Source organism: Ogataea parapolymorpha, chromosome III (genome assembly GCF_000187245.1).
Source record: "Ogataea parapolymorpha DL-1 chromosome III, whole genome shotgun sequence".
NCBI classification, from domain to species: domain Eukaryota; kingdom Fungi; phylum Ascomycota; class Pichiomycetes; order Pichiales; family Pichiaceae; genus Ogataea; species Ogataea parapolymorpha.
The window spans coordinates 905,922-919,126 of record NC_027864.1 but is presented as its reverse complement, the minus strand read 5'-3'; the positions used below and the strand labels follow the sequence as shown (position 1 = coordinate 919,126).

General features: G+C 38.3%; 4 protein-coding genes and 1 non-coding gene across 5 annotated transcripts; 3 read left to right on the top strand and 2 right to left on the bottom strand.

Annotated features, from left to right (window-relative positions):
- The first annotated feature begins 7,300 nt into the window (after window positions 1-7,300).
- Window positions 7,301-7,384, top strand: HPODL_05407. The gene is given in 2 exon segments: window positions 7,301-7,337; window positions 7,349-7,384. It is a non-coding gene; the product is annotated as a tRNA-Tyr (tRNA).
- Window positions 7,385-7,534: 150 nt separating this feature from the next.
- Window positions 7,535-8,310, top strand: HPODL_00678 (N(6)-adenine-specific DNA methyltransferase-like 1; the record flags this gene model as incomplete). The annotated part of the gene is made up of 2 exons (XM_014080639.1): window positions 7,535-7,557; window positions 7,605-8,310. The coding sequence occupies 2 exons, from the start codon at window positions 7,535-7,537 to the stop codon at window positions 8,308-8,310; spliced, it is 729 nt and encodes a 242-aa protein (XP_013936114.1).
- A 293-nt stretch (window positions 8,311-8,603) lies between these two features.
- HPODL_00677 (uncharacterized protein) lies at window positions 8,604-10,295 on the top strand (the record flags this gene model as incomplete). Its single annotated transcript, XM_014080638.1, has 1 exon — window positions 8,604-10,295. The coding sequence occupies one exon, from the start codon at window positions 8,604-8,606 to the stop codon at window positions 10,293-10,295; it is 1,692 nt and encodes a 563-aa protein (XP_013936113.1).
- A 73-nt stretch (window positions 10,296-10,368) lies between these two features.
- Window positions 10,369-11,796, bottom strand: HPODL_00676 (chitinase; the record flags this gene model as incomplete). Its single annotated transcript, XM_014080637.1, has 1 exon — window positions 10,369-11,796. One exon carries the CDS (start codon window positions 11,794-11,796, stop codon window positions 10,369-10,371), a length of 1,428 nt encoding a protein of 475 aa, XP_013936112.1.
- A 502-nt stretch (window positions 11,797-12,298) lies between these two features.
- Window positions 12,299-13,071, bottom strand: HPODL_00675 (uncharacterized protein; the record flags this gene model as incomplete). The annotated part of the gene is made up of 2 exons (XM_014080636.1): window positions 12,299-12,958; window positions 13,006-13,071. The coding sequence occupies 2 exons, from the start codon at window positions 13,069-13,071 to the stop codon at window positions 12,299-12,301; spliced, it is 726 nt and encodes a 241-aa protein (XP_013936111.1).
- Between the last annotated feature and the right edge of the window lie 134 nt (window positions 13,072-13,205).

Below are 13,205 nucleotides of genomic sequence, written 5' to 3'. Positions count from 1 at the left end.
GCGGTAGAAAAGATAATTCCTCCGTACTTCGTTTTGCCTCGATTGGTAGTCGTATGATCAATAAAGCCAAGGTTCATGAAATTAATGAAATTGGTTGTTAATTCAATGGCTAATCGCACGCTTATCCCTTGAACTAGCTTCCAAATTCAACGTAAACTTATCGCATATGTTGACGTTCAGGATGTTAGGCACCAAATTTTAATAAAACTTTGTGGTTCCACAAGTTGGACGTTGCATGATTGGATTTACTTCTTAGCTGGAATTGTGTTGAGCACTGCCAATAAAAGGTAATCTTACCTATATACTAATTTGGCTTCAAGAGCTAGATACGTCAAATACAATGCCTTTTCTCGAAATGAGACAGGTTTCCTAACCTTGCGCCTTTTTACGAAGCTCAGAAGTATTCATGGTTGAAGGGTATGTTGAAACTTGGTTCTGATAAGTGTAATGTCTACAGTCATTATTTTTCCTTCAATCATGTGACTATGTATCAGATAGTTAATATCTTTGGTATACCTTAGTCCCTCACTTATAAGTGGGATATGACACACCCTTATATATTATTTGGTTAGCCTCATATGCATATCTCAAAAAGACCAACAAACCTTCATATCAGGATAAGTCACACAGCCATGATATAATCTATGACCATATTATCTCAACAGGGTATATCCAAATCAAGTGTTCTTCTTTGGCATACGATTAGAGATTCGTGAGCATACCCTAATAGTCGATGAACTTAATCGAGAGACTCCAGCCATTGATTGATCTTCGTAATCTTATGGACCAACTCAGACAAGTGCGGCGCTTTGGGTAAGACAATTGCATGATTCAATTACCATGAGAAAATCCAGTCAAATATAAGATAAATGGGAATACTTTGCATTTCTGGGCACAAGAACGTTCAGATCTATAAAGAAAGTGTGGGGCTCATCAATCCGAGGGATGAGGCTTGGCTTGTATTACTTGCCACTGTCGACGATGGTAACGCGTATTCCAAGGTTCAAAATCTTCTTTATCTAACTTAAATAATTTCCACTCGTATCTAGTAATACACAATACCAAACAGGCACTCATACAATTGTTTACTGTCTATTATATTTCAATAAGCGACATATACAAGGAATTGAAGTGCTTGTATCTAGTTGATCTATTATTTCAGTAGTGGGTTAGCCAATATAATTCTGGTCTTATCTTAGGGCTGGTGCTATGAACCTTCTGCTAACAAGTTTAAAGAAAAGTAATTTCATAGTGCGTTCCCATCACGGAACATAATTAACTCTCTGAAGCCGCAAACCTCCCAACTTGGGATTAATTCATGACAGCATTATCGCGATTAGTTCCCTGGAATTGTGTTACTAATGTATACGTATGTATGAATCGATGCACCAAACCTAATACACATCGGTAAAATTCGTCATGGGTCTTTGGTAAATTTGGGTAAAAAGTAAAGAAACTGAACATAAAAAATTAAGTTAATAACACATGTGGATGCTAACCGATGAGACTCTACATAGGCATGTTGTTTCCAGGTTTTGATAAGAGTATTGTGTGTAAGCAGTAAAAAAATCTTAGTAGCTTGACCATGTTGGGGATGTTGAGATAAGATAGTCATAGATTATGTCATGGCTGTGTGACTTATCCTGATATGAAGGTTTGTTGGTCTTGTTGAGATATGCATAAGAGGCTAACCAAATAATATATAAGGGTGTGTCATATCCCACTTATAAGTGAGGGACTAAGGTATACCAAAGATATTAACTATCTGATACATAGTCACATTATTGAAGAAAGAATAATGACTGTAGACATTACACTTATCAGAACAAAGTTTCAACAGGGGATAGTCATGCCAGTGTGAACGGTGTGATATTTTATTTGGAGTTGTTGAGAAGATAGGCAGATCTTTACAATATTTCCCAGAGTATATCTTAGATCATAAAAAAATGATCACAACACGTGTACCAGCCACATCACAATAGAGTGGTGTGGAAGGACTGAAATTAAAAGTTTGGTGAATGTCGTGCTTTAAAGAAAGTTTTGATATAGGTATATATACCTTGCAATGTCGGCCAAGTCATTAATTCATTATATGGAGAGACTACAACATGATCGGGAATGAGTAGCTCTACTTGGGTTAGGTAGATGAACTATTTGGATGAAATTTTTAAGTGGCGGCCTTTTGAGATAAAGTAGAACTTAGAATTTCCAACCTCTTTTACTCCAAGCCGCATTCTGCTTAGGCGTCAATGACACCTATTCGAGTTGTGGAATGGCTACAATGACAAGAGCTCGCTGGTTCATCAAATATTCGGAATCAACGGCTGGGCTCTTCATCATTGACCGACTTTGAGATAGCTCATCGGCTCATCGGCTCCGAATACCTGATAACTACGAAAGCGAATAAGTGCAGTATATATATAAGATGGAAGGAGTGAGATTGTTTCTCAGAGCAATTTTATTTTGTCTCAGGGTTACTTTTCATTCCACGTCTCACATTTTGAGCCGAGACCCTTCAAAACTCCTAAACCTAATACGAAGGAATTGCATAATTAGTTATCTCAACAACAATTGGTTAGACTCTTTTTGACCTACCGCTACACTGATAGTGTCCAGGAACTAACTATAGAAATTAAGATTTTTGACTTAAAGTCTTAGATGGTTACAAGTATTGGGCCTCAAACGTCCATTTTGGCTAACTTCGAATTCTTTTCCACACAATAATAGATAAGTAGCAATTTGCTTATTTTATGATAAAACCGGAAAGTGCTAGCTTGTGTTTTCGTCCAAGACCGTAGATTTATATCTCAGTCATCTATATAGTTGTCAACAGAATGTTGCCCTTTGTCTGTCAGTTTCAGCCATTAACTCGCAGGCAAAATATTCAGACTGTACACTTTAATTTGAGTACTTTCGGTAAGGCTCAAATTGTGGCTTGTACTGACAAGCACTTCAGCTTGCTCTATTGAGCTTTTTAGTTGTTGACCTTTGCCTTAGTAGGCAGTTGATTATTGTGACGGTTCGTTAGCAAAAGAGGGCCTATAGATGTTTAACATGCTTGTAGTGATAGTATAGTGCTACATTTGATCCCAAGTTCAAAGGTATGCGGCTCATGCATCCCTATATTTAAAGCTCGCCAAATCACTATAAGATCAGCCTCATCGTATCTCACTACAGCGGTGCGTGTTATAGCTATCTTCTATAATCACATAACCATCTTGGGGTTCTGTTTCGGCCTTAGAGTCAAACCTATTTCTATCATGATCATTAAGCTTTTGAAGAGCACCAATCTTCCCCGATGTACTTCCTTCGCAGGCTTGAAAATTTAAGTAATGTTCAAAGGAAATTTTCTGGAAACAAACCTGATAGACTTCGATTACCCAAATACTTCGCCATTTGGTTGCATGACCTTAGAGCCACAATTATATAGCTCGTGTCATATCTGTTGAAAATTTGTTTTGATAGGTGTAATGTCTACAGTCGTTACTCTTCCTTCAGTCGTGTGGCTATGTGTCAGATAGTTAGTATCTTTGGTATACCTAAATACCTCACTTATAAGTGGGATATGACACACCCTTATATATTATTTGGTTAGTCTCATATGTGATTCAGACTTGCATAATCTGAGAATGTGCTCACATTATGCATGTGCTAAGACCGATAAACCTTCATATCAGAATAAGCCGCACAGCCATGATATAATCTATGACTATCAAATCTCAACAGAATCTTGGGGGTTATTGAGATAAAAAATACACAATTTAGCTACCCAATTTGAAACTCAAACAGGCAGCAGTACAACTAGCGTTGCAAACATATTCACCACTTCTAAATAACAAAGTTGGTCTGTTGTGGTGTGCAGTTATGCATTCTATTTTGAGTTGAAAGGTATGCGGCCCAAGATATATAATATGATCCACGCTCTGTCTTGACAACACATTAGGGAGGTACTTTCATCTAGATCCAATGCGGAACTTTTACATCACTATTCCGGAACATGAAATTAGAGGTGCACCGCTAACTCATCAGGTGATTTAGTGGAACACCAACATTCCAGAGGTTGATGTCAGATCCTTTATGGAAGAACTTCAACACGAGTTAAGCGGGTGAGTGCCCAATACCAAACGTACAATAGCTGTTAGAGTACGTTATGTAAACTCAGCCTATTTTATTTATATGACAACTTCAATAAGGAACCCGCAATTCCAGTATCCTTTAATTAGGGAAATTTGCAGCAGATAGTAAATATTATTATCTAACCTCTGATAATCGGCATGATGCTTGCACGCAATTCCTTGTGGACAGGACGTACATTTTTACTATGTGAGTTATTCCATAAAAGATCTGACATCAACCACTGGAATGTTTATGTTCGACTAAATAACCTGATGAGTTAGCAGTGCACTTCTTATTTTATGTTCAGAAATGTTGATGTAAATAGGATAGTCGTGCGAATACGAAAGATAAGATAATTCCCTCTCATATCCAATATTTTCATCTCTTATAGCAAAAACCAAACCGGAGATGACCACAGAAAAGCATTAGAACCATGCGGTATTCACTAAAGCAGATTCTAATATTATTCTAGACATTGAGAATGTCTTTCCTTTTCTTTATTAAGGCTGCTCTCGAGTCCTATGGTAAAGGTATCAACAAAAAGGACACTGTAAGGCTAGACAGATGTATATTTGTGTATGGTACCTTCAATGTAGAACTTAGTCCGAGATACTTTACAGAAGATATATCTTCATTTCACTTTTTAGCCATATCCTCTGACTCAGAATAAGTGCTAAACTTCATTATCACGACAATGAGCACCATAATTGACTACTTCTTGAGCCGTAATGAATGGGAATCAAATTATAAAATACCTAATAAGTTGCCAATTCATTCATCTTTTGCGAATTGAGTTTAGAGATTTGTAGCAATTGACGTTGAGACCTTCACTACTGTGAAGGTCTACAACAGAACTCTAACTCTATAAGCTTTTATTCTTAGATAGACGTCAATAATGATATTAGAAAATAATTTCATCAGGTAGAACTTGTCTTCACGTGACATTGAAATTTATATAAAATGCACAAGTTCCTTGTTTCAGTCTAACGCCTTTACTACTCTTAGCAACTTACAGCTTATAAGAAAATATTGTTATCTAGACTATTACTGTATTTAGTTGGCAGAAAAGTAATTGTGATCACATGGCCTTCATCGCATAGATTTCTGGTCAAATAAATAGTAGTCGTGTAATAAATATCATATGTTCTTAAGTTGTGGAGATCAAAACTAAAAACGATGTAATTCTGTTATCTAAGAATAGATCAAGCCCGATTCGAATTTGGGGATAGTACTTTAGCTAGCTGGTACTTACCAATCCACAGCGTTTCCATTTTTTTGGGCGCTCATTTGGTTGGTGGAGATATCTTGCGTAAACCGATATGTGCTGGTAAAATACATAATTCCCTTTGATTATGCAAGTCTTATTGAAAACGAAGTTGAAACATACAAGCATGATTCCAGCAATGTTTTGAGCAATGGTTAAGCAAAAAAGGTGACGTTCTAATGATCTTTATCGTGTAGGTAATCTTCTAACCCTGCCTATGAAACAAATCAAGCCTTCCGATAAGGAGTCTTTTTGTAGACGAATATGATCTGCTAGTAGCTATTTTGTTTGACTTTTTCTGCATTCATAAGTTGAACATGGATTTAACTCCTTAACAGGACTAGGATTCCACGTCTGAACTATTTATGAGTATAATGGTCTATTAAGCTGCAAATCTGGTTGATTAGGGTTCGATGGCTGAATTTAAATCAAAAAATGATGGTCGGGTTTGAGCATATTGCTAGACCTTGATCTACTTTTTGACGATAAAAGGTTGATATTGAAGCTGATTCATATGGGAGATGAACTTTGCGTGTGCTCCCTCATACATGACTTGATAGTTGAGTTTCAGAGTATGCTTATAGAATTTTGATTTTATCTTAGGGGATATTGACCTCTGCAACCCCCTAATTAGCTTAGACCGAATTAAAAGTTTATATGGCATTTCATGTGAGAGCACATAGCTCAGCAACAGTTACTTAAACATTAATATCACATGTAAGATCCTGGGCCGCAAAGATGTCAACACAAGATAAAGCACATAAGTATAACAGCATAGTCAATGGCGCCAAAGGCAAAGGGATGTCCTTCAAAATGACAGTTCTATGACGGGTTTGTTGAAACTTTGTTCTGATAAGTGTAATGTCTACAGTCATTATTCTTCCTTATAATAATGTGACTATGTATCAGATAGTTAATATCTTTGGTATACCTTAGTCCCTCACTTATAAGTGGGATATGACACACCCTTATATATTATTTGGTTAGCCTCATATGCATAACTGAGAATGGGCTCACACTATGCATGTGTTAAGACCGATAAACCATCATATCACAATAAGTCGCACAGCCATGATATACTCTATGACTATCATATCTCAACAAAACCAACACACCTTCATATCAGGATAAGCCGCACAGCCATGACATAATCTATGACTATCTTATCTCAACAGGGTTGATTCGTCATATCATCATTTATTGATAGCCTCTACTTGGAAGTTGTTTAAACATAACCATAAGATAATCTGCTTCAAATAGAGTTTTGAGTGCGCTCTGGGCAACGCGTGTTGAGTTTGGCAATCCCTGCGCGACCATTACTAATAAACTGAGTTCTGGATGAAACATGCCAGGCCTAGATCTTTTCCGGGTGAACTACAAAGACCAGGAGATCTTGAATTTCGAATATTCAATAATTATGTGACGGTGCGTGAGTGATACAATGGACCAAGCCTTCATGGAGGGGACTTAATTAGAGTTCTTCAAGATAGAAAGAGGGGACGTAGAGTTGGACCTTTCATTGTTGGCTGATTTCGAGTTATGCTATGTACTTTTTCTGCCTTAATTTATATATCCTGAAGTCAAAATCAGCTAAGTTTTTGACTTTTCAAGCTTCTCTATTGCTGGCGTAACTGGCTTGTATTGGTCTAGAGAAATACTACAACTTACTATATTTGAAACGCTATACTCTCAAGAAACAGGATGCATTGCCGATTACTAGATACTTTATTTATAATTTTGCTAACTGCATTGAGCTTTTGGTGAGGCGAAGCCCTCACTTCATCAGGATTCTAATGTTCATATAGAGTTTAAAATTTTGATCGTTTAGAGAACTTGTCATATCTACCTCTCCATCTCCATCTCGAGCGATAGTGTTTAACTGCATTCTATATTGTAACCTCCATCCGGGATTATAGAAATCTCTCTTTAGCTCAGTTGGAAGAGCATGAGACTGTAATGGTATAAGTAATCTCAGGGTCCCCGGTTCGATCCCGGGAGGGGAGATATTTTTGATGAAATATTTTTTTCATGCATTTTTCACGTAGGGCTGGCTGCCAGTGTGATAAACAGTGTATAGAAATTTTTCAAATTGAAAGTTGATACTACTTGCCTCTATTTTCTCAAATTTTTGTAGTTACCTGTAAATCTTTAGCCATGGTGGACTCAGAAGAAGAACTGTAAGTATATTGTGAACTAGTGATCAATTTAAAACACTAACAGGCAGTACTCTTTCTGCCCATGCTTTGGCAGCATTAGCGGAATTTGAAAGCGAAGAAACTGAGCGTCTAGAACGCTTCAAAGCTCTTAGTGAAGAAGCAGACGCAGATTTCACCAAAAGATCACATTTGTCGATTGATGATTTCAAGGAAGACTGGCAGCTATCACAATTTTGGTACAGCGATGCCACAGCTAATACGCTTGCTGACGAGCTGCTTGATGGAGCTGACAACGAAACGATAATATGCATTGCTAGCGCTCCTTCTGTATATGCAGCTATCAGGGCTCGCGAACCCAGTGAGCTCCCAACAAAAAACATCTATTTGCTGGAGTTTGATCGACGTTTCGAAATCCTTTCAGGATCTAAATACTTCGGATTCTTTGATTACAATCAACCTCTGAATGTTCCTGAACACCTAAAAGGTAGATGTCACCGTCTTTTAATTGATCCACCATTCTTAGAAATTGACTGTCAAAGGAAATCTGCACTTGCAGCGAAAACATTATTACACCCGGACAAAGACCAAAAATCGAAGGAGAATGAACCGAGATATAAACTTATCACTTGTACAGGTGAACGAATGGCTGATGTGGTTACGTCCTACTACCCAGATGTACACGTGACCACTTTCTACCCAGAACACAAAAACGGATTGAGTAATGAGTTCAGATGTTATGCTTCATTTGAGGGTAAATCATGGAAATTCGCATAGAAAGGACGAAATATCCAAGCAAAACCTTTTGCGTTAGCCACTTGGTAGAAGAGCTGCCTATGCAAAATTGCGCATACCCTCTGATGAAGAATCTTGCGCCACACAATAAAGAATGCTTTGCCACTGAATTGGACAAAAAAAAAAACACATGCAAATTCTATTGATGCATATAGATTGATTGATCGAAAGGAAAACTTGTCGAAGAAGGGGCTTAAAATCGAGAGAGCAGCTCTTCAATAGTTCAAACTTAAAATTTGATGGACTAGGTGTTTGAGTAGTCGACATAATTTACGATGCACATAATCTTGCTTCGTCATGCCTCTAGAGCTGACAAACATGATTCTGATTGGTCTTCACCGAAATCTGATTCCATTGTCCACAAACCCGACCATTGGCTTGCAACATACGATCCCCCCTTAGACCCCTCCCTAGCTCTCAATGAGGTTGAATCGGCTTACAAAAAGATTTCAGCTCATATTCCATCTGCATCTAGAATATTCATGCACTGTTCTCCATATAATCGCTGTGTCCAAACCGCCAGGCTTTTGGCAAGGCACTTTGCTCATACAGATTCTGGTATCCACTCACAGACAAGTCCAGCAATTCAAAGAAAGTTAAAGCTTAGGATAGATCAAGGCCTATCAGAATGGCTAAATGAAAATTTCAGACTGGACTATCTTCCGCCGAATGATGGGGGAGCATCCATGATAAGCAATGCAAACTTCTACCTGGAAAACACGTGCACTGGTCTATCGGTGGCAGATGGTGAAAAGAGCGAACTAAAACTACTCAAAGATCCCGACTGGCTTCACAACAAATTTGGAAAATGTGGAGATTATGGAGAAAAGCCATCAGAATTTGAATTACGATGTGCTAATTATCTGGGTAATCTTGTGCAGTATTATGAAACTCACGCTTCAGAAGAGCTTAAAGAAAATTCAGTCATAGTGATCATTACGCATGGAGCTCTTGTCTCAATGTTTCTGCAAGTGATATTGGGGCGTCGAAACTTTAGTGAGATTCCAGTTTGTACACCAATATATCTCAAAAATGGACGGCCAGAATGTTATTTTTTTAAAGATTATGATTTCAACCTGAAATCGTTTGTCCCTATCACAAAAGATCAAGAATTTTATCACCTCCTAGATACGGAGTTTAAACTGACAGATTTGAATAGCAAAGCCACAAAGGAACATCATTCAGCAACATTTATAACAGACGTTTCAAAGTCGGTGTTGCGCTACAGTGAAACTATGCATCGACCAAGAAGCAGAACTATCAATGTGGTCGGTCCTGGAACTGATTCATGTAATAAAATTACCGCTCCGTTGCGCCAGGTCAGGTCATCAAAACAGCTTCATTTGATGGACAATACCACAAAAGAAGGGAAAATACTAGATTTGAACAAACTTCAAGGATTTTTGGGGGTAACTTCCGATTCAGATGACGAATCAGACGCCCTTGTGTGCAGCCAAGGCTCTTCTGGTTCCGAAATAGACGATTCAAGTTCTGCTTTGCGTTCAGGAGAACATGTAACGGAGAAAAATTCAGATTCCCTCTTTGACATTGCTGGAGACAAAAATTCCGTCTCAAAAATTAAAAATTCATGTTTTACAATTTCGCTTGGAACTAATTTTGAGACTCTAGATCAAAACCACGAGCGACGGGCTGAGGCCTTTTGCAAAGAGAACCGATATTCAACTAACTATACTGCCCTTTTTGAAAGCAAACGAAAAGATCCAACCTTTGAAGAGATGAGCGAAAAAGATGATTGTAAATCTGAAATTCTGCCATTCGTACATCCCAATAACAAAGTGTACAAAGAGGCTAATCAAGCGTCTCATAACCATGATACATATCGATTTGCTGAGAAATCTAAGGGGTCCTTAAAGAGAATTCTCTTTGGTTCCCCCGAAAAACAGATGCAGTTCAGCGATGACAACTTAACATGGCTTGGAAGTAATATGAAAAAACAGGTTGCATAAGTTTTGATATTCAAGCTTAACCTACCTCTGTCTCCACAGGAAATAAAACTAATATAGGCCAATAGTGCATACTTTACGAGATGAATACCAGAATGAAGAAAACCCATGACAGAACCTTTACTGGAGAAATTCGAATATCGGGAGAGCAGCAGTGTGTTGCATATGAAGATGCGGCAGTACCTTCCGTCTCATCTGGGTAAAAGTCGTCGGTTGGATCACTCATCTTTAACATGTACAATCCACCTAATCCGTCAACGAAGTTATAAAGCAACGATCTGTTCTTCGCTCGATAATCATCGCCATAAGAATCCCACCAAAACCCGCCCGCAAGACCTAGTTCTCTAACGTAATTTGCTTTCTGGCGTACAGCTTGTGGACTATCGTAGAAGACAATGCCGAGTCCCTTAGTGTTGTAGGCATAAGAGGATCCGGCAGTAAAATTGTGAACTTCAGTGTAATCCTGGGGTGGCAAGTTATGATAGTTTACAATACATTGGTTTTGTTCTTGTTGAATACCCGCGATATTCGCACATCCTTTGAACGGTAATCCAACACCCATCCCCTCGAAGCTTCTTCCATAACTTGGCATACCTAAAATCAGCTGTTTTTTGTCGATCTTATCCAAAAGATATTGAACTGTGTAATTAACGCTGGAGGCGGAATATGTTTCTGGAGAGTAAAGGTTGGAATGGTAATCAGCTCGGTCGGACCAAGGACCGGTAATATCGTAACCCATCAAGTTGAAGTAAGTCACGTAATTTCGCAAGGTCTCAAACTCATAGGTCTTTAAGGAGGAGACGTCCAAAGGAAGAGCTAGCGATAAGAGATATGTGTTTGGAAGCATGCCATTCTCCTTCTCCGCCATAGACAGCTTCTCTTTCAGAGTTTTGATCAATTTATTCAGATTTGAGGCAGATCTTAAATCGGGGAATTCCCAGTCAATATCTATACCGTCAAATCCATGTTTTCTCATGGTATTAACAAGATTTTGACAAAATCTCTCAGTTTTCCTTTCACTGGATGTGGCTCCTTCAAAAACGTGATTGGTATTCTCACCTCCAATAGCAAGGGAAACTTTGAGTCCCTTTTTGAGCTCCTTCATTTGCAGAAGCTGGCCAATTAATCCGGTGGAATTGACCATCGGTTCAGCTTCAGATGAGGTTTTAGCGTGATCTTCAGAACACAGAATCTCATCTCGTACACCAAATGAACTGTTAGTGTCTTCATGAACTAATGGGATGATCTCTTCCAAAGCTACTTTTTCATCGCCCCAATATGTACCTTCTGATTTGAGGTCAATTTTCGCAAATGCGTAATAGATGTTAGTGATATGAGACAAGGGTATATCAACTGGATAGTGCTTGTTATAGAATGACCATTCTGTATAGTACAAAGCAGTGACAAAAGTATTATTATTACTTTTTGGAACTTCCAGGTTGGAAGCCAGACCACCATGGGAAGCACAAAGAGATATCAAAGCAGGAAGAAATCTTGATAGCATTTCTGTTTAGAGCCAAAGGTCAGAAGACAGTGAAGTATTATAAAAAGAGCGGAAGATAGAAGCGCCATTCAATGGCTGATTATATCCGAACAGAACATATTAGTATACTGTTCTGCAAAATAAATCTCCCTTGCTTCTGAATGCATTGAAATCTCGCCAAAAAAGGAGTTGCCGATCCATATCCGAGGAGGTTCTGATCCACTTATCCCAAGTTAGGCAATCGAAAGTAAGAGGCGTATATTCAATTAACAGAGAAATCTCGGAGCTGACTTCTTTTAGACGTTTTGAGTATCCTTGCCTCGCTTTTCAATCTTCACTGTTCTCACTTGCTGTAGCCAGCTCATATCTTACTAGCAGTATTATGAGTAAAAGCTTCATATCATATTTCCCAACTCACACTAGTTTCAAATGTACGTATTTCTCAATGAAAACAAACACACGTTTGATTATTTTCTCTTTGAATATCTTGATAAAGCTAGTTACTTCATAGCATATTGTTTCTTTAGTTCAAATCGTAGAATCTCTTGTTTCTGCTTTCAAAATTATCATTGCTAAGGACCTCGAGTGTAATGTCTTTTTTCCTGGATGATATAACCTTTTTTACCGGATCTGAAGTGTGGAATCTAATAGTATGATCAATGCTCTTTTCGCTCTCATTCTTTATTAGATGTTGTATTCCATCGACAATCAATGAGATACCGGTGGGTTCCGCCCCCCTTGGAAGAACGACATCAGCGAGCTCCTTTGTGCGAGAAATGAATTCACTCATTTCTATTCGAGACTCGCTCAAGTAGCGCATTAATAAATTCCTAAGTAACATACTCTTATCAGCCTTTGAGATAGATTCAGACAATTTAGAAGATAAGAGATCTCTTTTGATCCATCTGCCCAACCTAATATCAGCATCACAGTCAATAAAAATTTTGACCGATCCCATATTCAAAAGCTCCTTGTCATAAAGTGCATAAAGCCCATAAATGAGAATAACGTCAAAACCATCACTGATATGGTTTTCGACCTTTGACTTGACCAATTCAAAATTAAAACGAGACGGGCCTATCTCAAAGGTCTCCTCTTGGAACTCTTTCATGTCAACTTCTGCGATTTTGATCTGCTGACATCTATTTTCTATCTCTTCCCTCAAAAGCCTGCTTGCAAGACACTGGATAGGTTAGATTAAAAAACCAAACACGGCCAAGAATCACATACTTTCCCGGCTGCATGCCCTCCTGCGATGAGAATGATAAGAGGGCGCTGATTCGTTTCGTAACGCATTCCTCAGTGCTACTAAAAACCACGAGAAAAACTTTTTTGAGCTTAAATATCAAATCAGAAAATTGTAGTTACAACATTATCGGTCACGTACTTCAGGGATTACGCTGACCATAATACCTAATCAAACCTACTGA